A 16,727-nucleotide genomic window follows, 5' to 3' on the forward strand; every position below is an offset into this window, starting at 1 on the left:
ATTAATGATACATATTTCATTGGCTTGCTTTATTGAGTAAGTGAGTTAATGCTTGCAATGAGAATGACACTTGCTCTGTGGAGGTGTTCAGTATGTATCCATTATCATTCTCAAGGATAAAAACCTTGCCAAGTCTGAAGGTTCAAAAGTGATGAATAAATTTATCTTTTAGAATATTTCTGAAAATCTCACTAAGATTACCAGGACTTGTCAGTACTATTTTCCTTGTCTTGAGTATCCATTATCTCCTATCTATGCTTTTCTCCTGCAAATCCTACTTTAGTTGAACTTCCTCTGTCACATTGTAATATGAGATCTCACTGAGAAGGCCATTTTTGGGATGTACCAATCATAGTCAAAAAAGGCCATGGATACATTTATAACTTATCTTCTCCATGAAATTCTTGAGTGTTACTTGTTATGGTTTGGGTGCATTCCCCTGATGTTTCATGGGTCAAAGGGTTAAATATTAGGAAGGTGGAAAGTGACTAGGTGTGGGTGCACATCTGTAACCCCCGCTACTCAGGAAAAGGGTGATTGAGGACTGAGCGTGAAGAGGCACCTGTGCCAAAAGCTAATGAAACTCCATGCCCCAAACAAATTACACACCAAAAAAGGATGGAAGTAGGACACAGATTGTAGAACAGTTATCTAGCAAGTGAAAGACCCTGAGTTTAACTGTCTAAAAAGTAGTTGGTAAAAAATAAAATCTGACTATGATGCTTACTGATGGAGACATCAGGAGTACAGGAGGTTATTTATGTAGACTTCCCATGGTAGAATCTTGACGAATTTATAAAAAAAAAACCAAAAAACAAAAAAACACAACAAAGGAGACTGGAATACACACACACACACACACACACACACACACACACACACACACACACACGATCTTGATGTATGTTGCCCTATGCATCCAGAAAGTCACTAGATAAAACTCTGTCACCTTTCACATCAGAGTCATGAGTCAAAGTGAATCTCATCTGTTTCTAATTTAGCCAGTCTGGTATTGTGTGATTAACAACAGAAAACCAGTGCTTTCCAAAAAATAAAGTAAATTCTACAATTTTAGTAACCTTTCATACTTCCTACCTATTATAAAAATGATTATGAAGGCTGGGAATATGGCCCAGTGGCAAGAGAGCTCATCTTGTATACAGGAAGCCCTGGGTTCTATTCCCCAGCACCACATATATAGAAAACAGCCAGAGGTGGCACTGTGTCTCAAGTGGTAGAGTGCTAGCCTTGAGCAAAAAGAAGCCAGGGACAGTGCTCAGGCCCTGAGTTCTAAGCCCAGGACTGGCAAAAAAAAAATGTTTATGAAGTTATCACTTAAACCAGAGTGAACAGATAGATCATGTTATTATTTGTTTATCTATAAACCTTACTATTATAACTTTTATCTTAATATCTCCTCCTCTCTACCTAGTTTTATTATTTATATTTACATAGCACATATAACAGTGCCTGCTATGTGGGCCTGTAGCAGTGTTCAGGAAACAGGATGACAATGATGATGATGATCTTGATGGTGATGCTGATGATGCTGATGATGCTGATGACGATGACAGTGACGATGATTTCTATAGGCTGCCCATTGCTCAAAAGTCATATGCTGAAAGCTAACCCACAATGTGGTGGAATTTGGAGGTAGGCTTAGGGAGGTGACTTGCACTACTGAATAAAGCACTACTGAATGATATTAGTGCCATCATAAAAAAAGGCATCAGAGAGAGTTTTCTTCTTCTTTCTACCTGTGAGGATACAGTAAGGAGGCGAGGAAGTGAGGTCACACCAGACATGGAAGCTGACAGTAACTTGGTCATAGACATCTGTCATCCATATAATCCACCTAGTCTATGGTATCTACCCTATCATCCCAAAGGGATCGAGGATGGTGGTGGTGGTGATGAATATTATGCTTAAAAACAATAATCTGTTTTCTCACCAAACGCCCTCTAAAGGATGAGGCACCATTTTATATATATATAGTGATATATATCACAATTTTATTTAGTCTTCAATATCTAAGTTAAGAAAATCCCTATCAAATGTTAAGTGGCAACAGGATAATCATCAGTCCTGGGATTCCTAGAAGATAATTAATGCCAAAGTAACAGATCCTGTAGCAGTAAGGCTACAATTAAATCTGGAAATCAACCCTACAACCCCAATTCTTAGGCTAACCTCTTGGAAAACCACATATCTAATGTCTTATACATAGAAAATTTAGGGACATATAAGAGAACCATGAACAGGTTGAAACTAAGTCTGGAAAGTCAAAAAGGTCAGCTCCTTCTTAAAGCAAGAACCAAATGAAAATCACCAGGAGGAAAGATGAGAAAAAGTTCAATTCATTTTTTTCTATCAGTCCTTACAGAGAAGGTTCATGATTAGTGGCATTTTGATTTCTCATTTTATGAAGTCCCAACATCAAATTAAATATTATTCATTGCATATAATGTGAATTGGCGTTATTCTTATCCCTTAGTATTAAAGAGGGAAAATATCATAATAGTAAATGATAAAAAGCAATTCATGTTTATAGAATTTCATAGCTTAAATATCACTTGGGCATATACTATGTACATTGTATACACAATATAAACTATGTACCTGGTCATATTTTATGTCTAATGTCTGTTTTAATGCTCACAGCTTTCTGGAACAGGTTAATTAAGAATGAATCCCATTTCATTTGGAATCAAAAGGATTAAAAAATGGGTTAGATCAAAATACATCATTCTGAGATGGTAGAGTGCTTTAAAGTTATTCAAATAGAGAGGAAATGAACGTTTAGATCAGTTGGAGAGTGTATGCTTAGCATGGAAAAAGCCCTGGGTTTGATCACCAATAGCATCAAAAAATATAAGAAGAGAACTATGTTCAGGAAAAATACAAAAATTATATATATATCCTATATATACACTTATATACACATATACAGATAGAAAGCACTTGGACTTAAATAACTGCTCTTAATGCACTACCAACTAATATTAACTATGATTGTTAAAACTACCAATAATATTGTCATATTGCCCAATCAGCATGGATGCTACACCACCAAAGAGCATGGAGAATATGGTTGAATTTCTTGATTTCAAGTTTTTGCCTACAAAACATTGAACATCATTGCTGAGGCCTTGTAACTCAGGCTCATAAGCCTAGATACTCTGGAGGCTGAGAACGGAGGGTGGAGATTTAAAGTTACATCAGGCAGAAAAAAAATTTTCTAATTTAACACCAAAAAGCTAAAAGTGAAGATATAGCCTCAAGCGGTAGAGCACCAGCCTTGAGCAAGAAAGCCAAGTAAAAGTGTGATGCCCTTAGTTCAAACTTTAGTACTGGCACACACGCACACACACAGAGACAGATAGATATTAGATACATACATACATTGACATACACACTTATATACATACATAGGGCACTATCGTCAGATCAAGCAAAATAAATGCTTTTGACACGTAAAGGATCCATGCGGATGATACAAATGCTACCTCAGCATAATGCTTCTACTCTTTAGCTAGTTTCTCCTAATTCCCGCACTATACTGTCCTAAAAACAAGAACTGAAGACTATAATTTTTTTTTTTTGCCTCTGTGAAGGCTTGTTCCATTTCAGCAGACATTTAGGCTGAAGATCAAGTTCTAATGATGGTAGTCCATGCTGGTGAATTCGCAGTTAATCTGCAATCACTTCCTATATGGGATCTTGACCTAGTTAACCAATAGAATCTCTTAGTTTGATTAAAAAAGTATAGAGATCACTCAGTGAGAATGAATGATTTGGAAAAGAGTAAAGGTCATTGTCATCTTTGAGGTTTGGCTCACACATTGCTGTCTGCTTAGGAGTAAAGGAGCAAATCCTTTAAAATGAGGAAAGTAGGATGGTGATTATGCAAAAGCCTTAATTTTCCAAGTTATATTTATGGTTGGTGACAGTGATTTTGAACACAATAGGGAAGATACCACCCTGTAATATCCTGCAAGTCATTTCCTTGTACAGGTCCAGAGAAGCAGGTTACAAAAGCCTTTCAAACTTCACCACAGCAGTTTTGTGGGGGTGTTTCCCAAAGTAGTGTTTATAGAGGTGTAGGAGGCAGTCACCAGTAACAGGCTGTAAGGACTGAATTTGATTTTCCACTTTTCCTCTCCAGTTATTTTTCCATTCTATTCACCAAATGTTTTATCCTGCTCTCATTCTCTGAGTCCCAGCTCCAAAACTTTTGAAGCTCACTGATCGCTAACATTAAGTCAAGTTTACTCTAGAGCTGAGTTAACTTTTGCAGTGCAACTTCCTTCTCTCTGCTCATCAGCCTTAACTGAGCAGTTGGTTTGAACTGGGTTTTTTGTGGTTGTTCTCCAAGTTGTTTCTTTGAGATGTGCTGGGAACAGGGAGGGAAGGTAAGTGTGAGGTCAGTGGCAAAAATCTCTCATCAGTATTTTACATAGTTGGCTGGACACATTTACAGATTAGAACCTTGTTATGTGTGAACATGGAAGTTTCAGCATATAGTGGTACAATAACAACATAAATGACTGGATAGTTAGATAAAAATGTTATGCACACATGTGCTAGACTAAACACATGCTACTTGACTTGACATGATCTTATATTTGGTATTTTACCTTGCCATGTGATAAAGCTGTTTCTGTAGGAACGGCTTATGATTCATAATCAACATAAAAACAGATGAAATTGTAAGGTAGACTTTGTGGTGAGCCTATTAATTTTTAAGTTAAAAAATAAATGCTGTTGAAATTAAGAATAATTGTTAGCAATAAGAATTTGCATGACTAGAAAATTTCTTTTATAATCCTAATGAATGTTATTATTCATTCTATATAATTTACTAGAATCTACCTAAAGAATATAAAGAATGTAGTCCTAAATTTCTTGGAGCTTATATAATGTGTGTTAGGGGAGGGTAAGATTAATAAAAAATCTCTTATGGATGACTCTTAAATTATATTAGGTTTGTAGTCTTTTAAGAGTATTGATCTGTTCATGTGCCCTAGATATTCTTTCTCTAACAGAGTTCTCTCTTGTGTGATCTCCTGTGGGTTTTGTAGTAGATCTAGATGCATTTGGGTGGGAGAGGGGTTGCAGGAGGTAGGAGGAAAAGACAATGGCTACTGACATGAAAAATTGTTCTAGGCACAGGTAGGATTTCAAATGAACTGTCTCTATGGAAACATAAAGCTGAGGGGATTTATTTGACTAGAGAATTGTGTATCATTCCCTTGAAAATAATAAATCATAAGAACAAAAATCTCCTCCTGAATCACAGAGAGTTAGAGTAGGCAGGAACTCTGAGCTTTGAACACATCTGTTCCCCTGTTTCAAGAAAGATCCCAAATAAACTCTCATTCAAGTGGGATTCATTGCTAGCAGCTTTCCTGTTAAATCCATTCAGCAGTAAGAGCCAGGCATAGAAACTTCCATTTTTTCCTTATGTATTTGAAAGAACTTCACCTTTCCACTCATATTGTTTTTATATACAGAGGCAGGGATAAAAGCACCGATGGTTACTAATGAACCCTCTTCTATTTATTTGAAACTATTTCTCTAGCTGTTTGTCTACTTTCTTTAAGGCAAATAATATACCTTAGGGATAAGGCTTTGCTGACTTAGATTTCCTCTTTCCAGGAGACCATCTTATAGAGGCCAAGACTGTTGAATGCTCCTTTAAAATCACACCGAATAGGCCATTCCAATGTTTCCATTCTTCTGCAAACCTCCTGGGAGTAGCTTTTTAATTTTCTAGAAGGTAAGCTTCATTTGTCAGGGCATACTGCCAACCTTGCTTACACTGTCTATTATACTAGCCCTCATTTCATCGCCAAAAGCACTTTCTACAAGAACTCGCACTGATTTAACACAATTTCATGTGGAAGCACAATGTTCTAGAAAGACCAAATCATTTTAAGGATGCAGTTGCGAAGAGAGCAGATGCTGTGTAAGTGGGATCCTGCATAAATCCTTCCCCCTGCCTGCTTTTATAAAGACAACTACAGCAGCTATGTTCTCTAGTGGAATATGTGAAGTATTTTCAAAATCTTTTCAGGATCTAGGTCCACCTAGATTAACAACTGTGGTGTTAGAGACTATGAATTCCATTCTCTGTCTTTACTTGGTATTCTTTCTCCACTGACTCCATCTGACTTAGTCACCATATTTCTAGGCTGTAGAGTTTCTCTCTATAGAATATAGGTATTCATGTACAGAAAAAGAAGATTCACCATAGGATTTTCCAACTTCACAATGGTTTCGGTCTCTGTTGTTCTCCTTTAATGAACACAAAGTACCTGGTATCAGAACATTCTAACTACTTACTCTGAAGATCTATTTCCAGTTTGGAGTGGTGTAGCTGGTATATTACATGCTCCTTTTCTAGGCTCTGCTTCCCAGGAACATTGGGCCTCACATGCCAATCAGTGTGGGATCCATTTCTTCTCTAACTTCCATCATCCAACCAGCCACTAAATCATTCTGCTTTGCCTCTATTTGCACTTCAGTAGTCATTTCCAAGTCCCCATCTACTTTGACAAACCCTCTCAGCTTCTTAGCAAGAAGTACTGCCATCAGTTCCTAGCCTACTCTACTTCATCCTCCATATAAGAAGGATATATCTGAAATCTAAAACATAATGTTTGTTAAGCCCTTTGGCAGGTTTTCTCCATTAAAGGATTAGGATCCATTTTCTTAGCATACTTTTTCAGTATCATTTGTGTATGTGAATATATATGTGTGCGAGAGAGGGGGGGACAGACCAAGGCAGAGAAATAGAGAGACTGAATGACAGAAAGGCAGAAAGAGACTTTGAAAAGAAAATGTTAGTTTATGTATAACTTTTAAACAAAAATTTCAAAGCAGCATGTAAAAACCAGCAACTATATCTAAAGCATACTTCTAACACTTTCTCCAAATCAATGCAATAATAACCTTGGCCTGCTCTTGTCTTGCAGAAATGTTCAATGAACATACAGATTCATTTACAGAGAGTCTTCTATTTAGATTCAACGACACTGCCATGAACTTCACATTTCGCCCTCAGTCTAGCCCTGTTCCCTGTCAGGTTTCATAATAGTGAATTACCTGTTCTCAGAACATTTTCTCCTGTTTTCAGGCGTCCTTTCCTCTCCATGTACCTTTGCTTCTATTTGAAAGATTTTTCTTTTCCTTTGCAATCTCTGAGCAATAACTACAATTCTTCTTAAAGATTCATTTCTGGTTGGCCCATATCTTAGAAACTACTTCTATAGAACCTCATACACATAGTTCTCATGACACCAAACATTTTGTTTTAGGTGTTTATTATATGATTTTCTCCACAATGAAAAAGCTTTCAAGGCTTAACAGGTGTCCTAGCTTTATTTCATCCTACTACTTAGTTCAGGGCCAACAAAAAATTACATGTTGTGTAAGCATGTGGCAAGCTGAAACACCCCACCATAAAGATAACAATTGATGGGCTGGGGATATGGCCTAGTGGCAAGAGTGCTTGCCTCATATACATGAGGCCCTGGGTTCGATTCCCCAGCACCACATATACAGAAAATGGCCAGAAGTGGCACTGTGGCTCAAGTGGCAGAGTGCTAGCCTTGAGCAAGAAGAAGCCAGGGACAGTGCTCAGGCCCTGAGTCCAAGCCCCAGGACTGGCCAAAAAAAAAAGATAACAATTGATGTTTCAAAGTCCTCCCAAAGGGAAAAATCTTTATATTCTAAGATTATAGGTTTTTTATATTCAGGTTTTTAAAAAGACTATAAATGCCATAAGGACAAAGAACCCATTTGTCTTCATTTACTCAAGTAGTTGTATGAAAGCTCTTGGTAGTATTTCTTTAATTTTAAATTTATAGTGTGATCCCATAGGTATTATTGAGAGGCACAGGGTCTACTCAAGCAGTAGAGTAACAAAGAGACCATGAGGATTCTAAAAAGGAGTGAGGCTCCCACAGATGAAAAATATAGTTTTCTTTTTTCTTTTTCTTTTGTATTGTAGCCAACTTCTCTTGTTACCAACACTGGTATGAACTAATTATAAACCTTTTATTGGGTATATCTTCCAGGTGCTGAGCAATAGATTCTTAACTGCTACTATCAACTTCCTTCTCTTTCAGTAGCTAGAAGTAAGGCTCCTCATGTAGTACACAATCTGCTGGAAATAGAAGGGTTCTAAAACTCAAGGCTAGTATTATAAAAAATAGGAATCAGTGCTCTCATAGATGATAAGGAACTGTACAGTAACATTTAGTCAACTAAAAGCACATGCCAATTCATTTCCTATTATTCTCAAGTTTAGTTTTGACACTGAGTCCCTTCACTGAAACTGAAATCAATTGGAATCATTGAAACCTTTCATTTTTCCTTTGAAATGTTTCACCTCTTTTTGATAATGCAAGATCTCATTCATGCATGAGTATTTTGAGGGTGTTATCAAGTATTTGGGGGACTGCTAAGACAAAAAAGCATAAAAAAACAAGAGGACTGATAGTGATATTCAGCTGAGTACAACACCTGGGTTTTACTGCTCATTTTTCAGCCTCCTCATGGAAAGACTTGCAGCAAGTTGGCTAAAACCTTTGGGATATCTAGACTCTGAAATATAAAAATTTCTATTTCACATCAAGTGCTAAAACATTTATTGGTTTAGTGGTAGTAAAAGGATGCTCCCAAAGTGACAACAAAAATGGCAGCAGAAATACATTCTATTTGGCCTGGACTCGAATGTTCAATACATTCTAAACTAGGCACCTGTCAAGTTTCATTGTGAGGAACATAGATTCATCTTTTCTTGATGCTGTCTTTGCAAATATGTTGAGGAAAGGAGAATTGGATAATACCATGACTGGATAGACTAACATGATAATTCAAGAGACCTAAATGGCACAAATGATAAACTGGAGTATTCCTAGGAAGCCATCGTAATATTTATACTCAGTAAAAACTCAATAAATATTTGTTGATTGACTTGCTTAACAGGAGAATGAGAGGGAAGAAGCAAGATTAAAACAGAGAGGAAAATTCTGGATCTTAATAAAGTCCAAGACCTTGAAAGACTCAAGTTTTCTCATTGAATATTTGAACTGGAAGGAATTCAGCAATCATGTACTCTTTCCATTTTACAGAAGAGAAAGCTGAGGCCTACAAAACAAATTGCTTAGCTAAAGCTCCCAAAACTGAATACAGGAAACCTTAATTGCCTGGCAGATCAAAGCAGACCCTGGCATTAGACTGCCTGATTTCATATGTTGACTCTCTGTAACTTCTGAATAAGTTATTTAACCTCTCTCAACTTAAGTTTCTCCCTTTCGTCAGCTTTAGATTTTCAGTGTGTGATGGGGCTAAGAATTGCCTCAAATCGAGCATTAAATAAGCTATTAATATGAAGTACTTGACAGTCATATTTCATATACAGGACATGCTCAGTAGGTATTACTAATTAGCCTTATTTTATTACATACTTTAATACCCATCTTGGTTCTGTCATCTTAAAATTACAAACTTTCAAATATAAAGTGAAAGTTTTAAAGACAATCTGCTAGGTTTGCTTTAATGGGGGGTTGGATATAAAAATATCTATTATCGCCAAACAGAAAAGCAGAGCAAGGAATGTCTTCTCTGATGGTATGATATTCTAACCCATTACCTAAAAGAAAGACCTGAGTGATTGTAAGATATAAGAGGAAAACTTATTTACATCTTATTTAATTGGGCTGGCTTCTTTAAACAGCATTGTTCTATTTACTTCTTTTGCAAAGGACATTCTATAAAATCCCAGAGAATGTACTAACATTAGAAAAGAGGGTGTTTAGGCTACTTTACAATAGCTTCCAAGGGGTGGTATGGATAGGAAAGATTTCAATATTCTCTATTCTGAAGAAGAAAAATTACGAGTGTTCTGTAATGGAAATGACCTTATTGTTGGAGTTTTTATGCATGGTAATGTTTTCATAATAATTACTCTATAAGGTCTAATATGAGTATTTGACACAGAAAGTACATCTTTATTTCAAACCCTATCACCCAGCTCTTAACTTTGCCTGTGGCTTATCTTTACTGAAATAATCTTTACTCTCAATTCAAATATCTGTTTAACTAGATGGAAAGTAACTTCAAGCTTAATTTGGAACTTTGACAGAATACCATTCATAGACAAATTTAAAAGAAAAACTCAGTCATTTCCTAAGAAAGCTAAGTAGGCCTTGAAATAATATACTTCAACCTTGGCCCTCAAGTACTGTCCACACACAAGTTATCAGAATAGCTTAAGAGAAATGTAGAATTTCAGGCCCTATCCCAAACCTTGTGGAAAAGTCTGTATTTTTATAACACCCCAGAGTGCTAGGAGCATATATTTCAATATTAAGAAGGGCTAACTTAAAGAAATGGAGGTAAGGGGGTGATTTCTGTTTTGTGTCATCACAGTGAAAATAATAAAACAGAACTGAAGGATCAACCAAAACCTGATGAACTTTAATACTAAAATAACAGTAGCAATAATAGAATTTAAGGGAAATATTTGGTAAATTAAAATTTGGTAAAATTAAATTATTCATGAAGATTTCTTATTTTGGATTTTGTTGTTGTTATTTGTAATGCATACAAGACTCTTTACTACCTTGGTAGAAGAAAGGAATGAAAAGAAGAAATGGAACAATCAAGACATACTGGCTATCTCTTATGAGAACTGACTTCCACTGAGTCAGATATTGAGTCAGAGCTTTCTCTATATCTGTAGATTCTTCTGAGAATGGCCTCTTGGGCCATTATATCTCTATCTATCTATCTATCTATCTATCTATCTATCTATCTATCTATCTATCTATCATCTATCTAGCTATATATCTATATCTGTCTAATCTTTAGTTATAATATCTTTAGAGACACAGAGCAGTGTGGCTGGAATTCCTTCTTGTTGATCAGGATCTTCAGCCTCTGTCTGGGGCTTTAACTGCCTGAGCACTGTCACTGAGCTTTGTTGCTCAAGGCTAGGGCATTAGCACTTGAGGAACAGTTCTGCTTCTGTTTTGGGGAGAGGGTACTTTATTAAAGAGAAGAGTCTCATGGAATTTCCTGCCTGGGCTGGCTTTGATCCTCAGATCTCTGCCTCCCTGTGTTGCTAGGATTACAGGCATGGGCCATAGGAGCATGGCTTCAATATCTGTCCTTTGAACAGCTAGTTATTGGGATCTGAATTCAAGATTGCAAACTTGTTTGTATATACTTAATATCATGTTTTCTCACACCATTAATCAAAGAGAAAACTTGCCTATTACTGTGTTTTACTAGTAGCCAATTGTAATGCCTACTTTAAGGACGACTTCAGGAAGTTCTTGAATCCTTTTGTTCTGCCTGCTCCTGCTCACCTCATATCTAGTCAGGGAGGTGTGGGGTGGGAGCATGGCTGAAACTATTAGAAGATACAATTTAAAAAAATATAATACATGATAAATGTAAAGAGTTTTGTTTAAAGATGATAGTTTTAGAAAGTAACAGTGTGTATGTACTATTTTATGTGCCCCATAACCCAGGAGAGAAGAAAAACTTGGCCAAATTTAATCATTGACATATCCTTAAATGTCTTGCTCTCAAATATGTATTTTTATACATTAGAATTATTTGTCCAAAGTGTTGTTTACTAATGATTTAGCACTTATTAGTTGTGTAAGGTTTTGTATTTCAGAGGTTTTACCTTCATGGCTCAGAAGCCAAGGGTTCATTTTTGTCATTATTTTCACTTAAATTAAATGTACTTTTGACTGACATATACTAGTATAACAACTGTGTGTATTAATGGGGTAACATAAGCTGTTTGGAAATGTGTTATGATTCTTGATTTCAGACATTCTTGACTAGAAGAAACACTTCTTTTCTTTTTCTTAGAGGAAAAATTTATATCCTGAAGGGCATGAAGCAGAAAACACTCTTGATATTGACCTTAGCCATTTAAACCAAAAATGTTGCAAACCAACCTGGAATTACATTTCATTTAAGTAGAGTAGGAAGACAACAAAAATAGTCAGGACCTAGTTTTCAAATCCATTAGTTGAGTGGATAATTATAATGTCATTTTTCTAGCAATGGGCCAGGTAGTTATGATCATGAGTAAACATATAAAACAAGCAGATATTTAGTAATAGATTTAACTTCCATTTTTCTAAAAAAATTTTTATTATATTATTTTCTGTTCTTTTTTTGGTTAATTTTGGTGTAAATTTCCTTCTAAATAACCACAGAACTACTCTCTATAAGAGTATTAAAACATGTTTGATAACAAGCTGTAAGTCCTATTTCCAGTAGAATGTCATTTCTAGTTATACTGTCTGAAATATGTTATAGAAAATTCTCTTATTTGGGATAGGAGAGTAATCATTTTGCTTGTCTTTATGAAGAGTCCTTGGGCCTTTAAAAAATGCCCTCATTGTTTTAGATCTCTGTACCCTTTGTCTTGTATATAAGTTTATCTGATTTGTAAAAAACATAAAGTGTGAACCAATGCAACAGTGATACTCACTAGACACTGTGTTGGAAATGAACTTTTACATCTTGGGGTGAGGGGAGTTGGGGAAGAGGAGTGGGAGGAAGTCAAGGAGGGTGTAACACTGTTCAAAAAGAAATGTACTCATTACCTTACTTATGTAACTGTAAGCCCTCTCTCTGTACAACACCTTTACAATAAAAATAAAAAACATATTAAAAAAGAAATATAGGGATGCTTATAGCTTTAAAAATCCTTCTTTATTCCCATATTCTTTAGTTATTTCCAATATATTTATTTCAATGCTTTGTAATAGATAAGAAGCTAGATAATGTTGGTGGTTCTTATTAAATGAAAAGACTAGAAAGAGTAGATAAATCAAGCTTTATTACTTTCTAACTTTTAGTGATGCCTGTTGTTCTATCATGTCTCTAAGTTTATTTTGAAAAGGTATTGAGTATATTAGTAGGGTATATTATCAAATGTTTATCTGTTACATAAAGATTTTTGAGAAGATAAATGCATATACTAGGGTGCCATGAGTGCACAGACTGTATTTAATCATTAGGTTAAAAAGTTCAGTGCTGGGGCTGGGAATATGGCTTAGAGGTAGAGTGCTCCTCTAGCATGCATGAAGCCCTGGGTTCGAATCCTCAGCACCACATAAACAGTAAAAGCCGGAAGTGGCTCTGTGGCTCAAGAGGTAAAGTGCTGGCCTTGAGCAAAAAGAAGCCAGGGGCAGTGCTCAGGCCCTGAGTCCCAATTCTCAGGACTGGTCAAACAACAACAAAAAAATTCAGTGCTGTAACATTTATCCTTAATATCTTTACTAGGTTTTTTTTCTTACTTATTGTCAAAGTGATGTACAGAGAGGTTACAGTTTCATATGTTAGGCCTTGTGTACATTTCTTGTACTGTTTGTTACCTCCGCCCTCATCCCCCCCTTCCTGTCCCCTTCTCTCTCTCCCCCCATGAGTTGTTCAGTTGGTTTACACCAAATGGTTTTGCAAGTATTGCTTTTGGAGTCATTTGTCTTTTTATCCTTTGTCTCTCGATTTTGGTATTCCCTTTCACTTCCCTAGTTCTAATACCAGTATATACAGTTTCCAGTCTTTACTAGGTTTATGTATGACTTCACTTTGGCAACTGATTGAACATAGCTTTTCAATAGTGTGGTTTGGGTTATCACCAATATATCTATTCATTTCAATTAAGGAAACTAAATGGTGCCAACAGAATCTCTCTCTCTCTCTCTCTCTCTCTCTCTCTGTGTGTGTGTGTGTGTGTGTGTGTGTGTGTGTGTGTGTGTGTGTGTGTGTGTATGGAATTCTGCAAATAAAATCCAGGGCCTTGCATTCCCGAAAAGCTTGGTATACTCTACAGTAAGGCAGAATGCTGACAAAAGCAAGCTCAGTCTTTCAAGGTTTGTGAATGCTTCCCTATTTCATCTATGTGGATGCTCACAAGGACCCAGGAAAAAAATGGCTGAAAAGGAAAAGATTGTCATCATCTATCTACATGATACAACTTGTTAAACTAACCCTAATTTGTCTGATTGCCTTTGCTGGATTGGCCATAATTTGTGTGTATATGTGCACAGATTATAACGTGTTGTCTATTTGGGTATTAGTGTGTACATAAACAGAATGTTACAAATGAGTGTCTGAACCATCATTGCCAACTCAGAAAATATGCACTTGTGTGTATTAAGCTTTCAGAGTTATTTTTTTTTCCCCCTCCAGCACTCTGATCAATGGCATTTGGGGAAAAAATCATTTGAAATAATCGGGGCCATTTAAAAATAATGGTTTGAATAAGCTACTTAAAGCAGAGGAAATTTCAATGATAAAATGCAGAAATATAATAGCCATACTTATTTTTCTAACCTTATTCACAAGGCTATAAATATATGTAATATATGTATCTCTTTCTAAAACACACACACACACACACACACACACACACACCATACTAAAATAAAATGACACATCAGGGACAAAGAAAATACTGAAATATTTTTGTCTTTTGATTATTCAGAATGTCTAAATTTCTTCTGCCATATTTTCTCCCCAGTGGAATAAAAATGGCATTTTGTTCATGCAGATCTAGCTTTTCCCTGTGTGGTGGACTCAAGAAAAGCAACAGGCGTTTCCTCCTGAACTCTTTAACAATTGGAAAACTGCTACCCGCGGTGGCTGGAAACAGCCAATACAGAGAGAAGTGGCAACTATAGTTCCCATCTATTTTGCAAGCTCTCCCCTCCAAAAAAATACAAGCACGTTGACCCTTTTTGATATAAAGGATTGTGCTATGTTATTATCGCTCCCCAGGCCCCATCATCTCCAAAAGCTTTTCAAATCATCAGGCTTTCTAGCAAGCTTCGGTTCGGGTTTCTAAAGTAAAGGAAAGCAATATAACCCATTTTGTTCCAACTTAAGTTTGCAAGATGCACAAAGACAAAACCAAACAAATCCATCAACCCTCACTCAGGAACAATACACACCACCCAACGCCAAGCTTCGGTGGTTTGTGCTTGCCAGCCTGTGGACTGCTGTCTCAGCCTGTTGCTTCTGCCACCCTGAGTCTAAAGCCTGGGGGAAGGAGGGGACACAGAAACCCCGACTGGGTGCATTTTGCTGGGTCTGGGGGCGTCTGGCGAGCCAGGCTGCACCCTGCTAGGGTGGAGGTGGCAAACCACAAGTCCGGGGACCCCGGTGCAGGCAACCAGGCCGCCAGCAGATGGTGCCCTGCACATCGGAACACACTGGGAAACCCGGCGAAAGTAAGGCTCTCTGGTTCCTCCCCAGCCAATCCGCCGGCACTACCGTCACCCGTCCTCCCCTGAACAGCGGGGAGCATGTTTCCGCTGGAACACCGCAGTAGCCCGTGTGTGTCGAAAAGCACAAACACTGTGGGGGTGATCCATGGTGGGTTCCCGGTGGGGGACAGCGCGCAGAGTGGGAGCCCCAGGGCCAGGGGCGAGGGGACCGCCAGTGAAACGCAGAGGACACGGGGGACCGGTCCATTCCCAGCTGCGTAAGCCCGGCTTGCAGGAAGGCCACTCACCATGTTCACTTCGGAGACCATATCTATGCTGGCCACATCGATCCGCATCCCGACGTCCACTGGGGGTCCTGCCGGGGAGGGAGGGGGATCCCCATTAAAGCCATATTCTCTAAGTGGCGATGGGCTGGAGTAAACGGGGAGAGCGGAGGTGGGGGGGGGAACTTCCCATAGCTCAGGGCATTCCGAACCGGCTCCCCTTGGAGACCCGCACCCCCAGGGCCAGCCTGGGAAAACAGGTGTGGGCTCAGGCGTGATGCGGCGACAGTGCAGAGGGTGTGTCGGGGGAAGGAGGTGGGCCCGGCCCTGAGGATTCATCTACCTGAATATGTGTGTGTGTGTGTGTGTGTGTGTGTGTGTGTGTGTGTGTGTGTGTTCAGGGCGTTCACAAAAATGAGGCGCTCTTTCAATTTAATATATTTTTTAAAAAGCATGGATTTTTGACCAAAAAAAGGTGGACTAAAGGGTGGGTTACAGGTTGAAACAAAAAAAGATGACACATTACCTCCAAAGTCCGGTCGCAAGCGAATGTCATATCCCTTGAGCAGTCTGTCCACCGTCTCTTTCACGTATGACATGTTGCTGGGTTCGTTGGCGCTGAGGGGAAGAAGTAAGGATCGTATTCAAAATGAGCACAAACTGCGAGCAGACATCACAAAGATACAGGCACACCTACCCCACCCCCCAAACAAACATGATCCAGCTGGCATGGGAGAATTAAAAGAAAAATACCAAGAATAAAAAAAGACAGAGAGAGACACACACAGAGAGAAGAGAGATTCAACAAAGGCAGCTCACCTGTGTGCACAACAGACCATGGCAATCATCACAGGGAAAGAGAGAAGTCCCAAACTCTCCCGATTTTGTACTGCCCACATTACTAACTCTGATGAAAGAATTCTCTCTCTCTCTCCCCCCTCCTCTCTCTTTTTTTTCCTGCGAAGAAGATTCAAGGAATGCAACTTAGTCGGCAGCTGGGCAGTAATTCCCCTAGAATGGACCTGCGCATGCGCAGAGGGTGCTCACTACCACAAGACACCTTGTGCCTAGCAAACAATATTCCTAGTGGAACAGGCAACAGATTTCAGTCCCTTTAAAGTTTCTGTTTAGAGTGCTCCGGCGTCCTCAGGGGACTTGGAGGCAACCTGCTGTCTCCTATATTTTCTGGGTC

At 38.1% G+C, this 16,727-nt stretch overlaps 1 protein-coding gene across 1 annotated transcript in view; it reads right to left on the reverse strand.

Annotated features, from left to right (window-relative positions):
* Gabrb1 (gamma-aminobutyric acid type A receptor subunit beta1) overlaps positions 1-16,513 on the reverse strand; it is a 325,048-nt gene extending 308,535 nt beyond the window's left edge. Inside the window, exons 1-3 of the mRNA XM_048364441.1 lie at positions 16,355-16,513; positions 16,062-16,153; positions 15,560-15,627 (exon numbers count right to left, since the gene is read on the reverse strand). Of these exons, the coding sequence (XP_048220398.1) occupies positions 15,560-15,627; positions 16,062-16,153; positions 16,355-16,434 (240 nt within the window). The 5' untranslated portion in view covers positions 16,435-16,513. The remainder of the gene's footprint in view (positions 1-15,559; positions 15,628-16,061; positions 16,154-16,354) is intronic.
* Between the last annotated feature and the right edge of the window lie 214 nt (positions 16,514-16,727).

Source organism: Perognathus longimembris, chromosome 16 (assembly GCF_023159225.1).
Source record: "Perognathus longimembris pacificus isolate PPM17 chromosome 16, ASM2315922v1, whole genome shotgun sequence".
Taxonomy (NCBI): domain Eukaryota; kingdom Metazoa; phylum Chordata; class Mammalia; order Rodentia; family Heteromyidae; genus Perognathus; species Perognathus longimembris.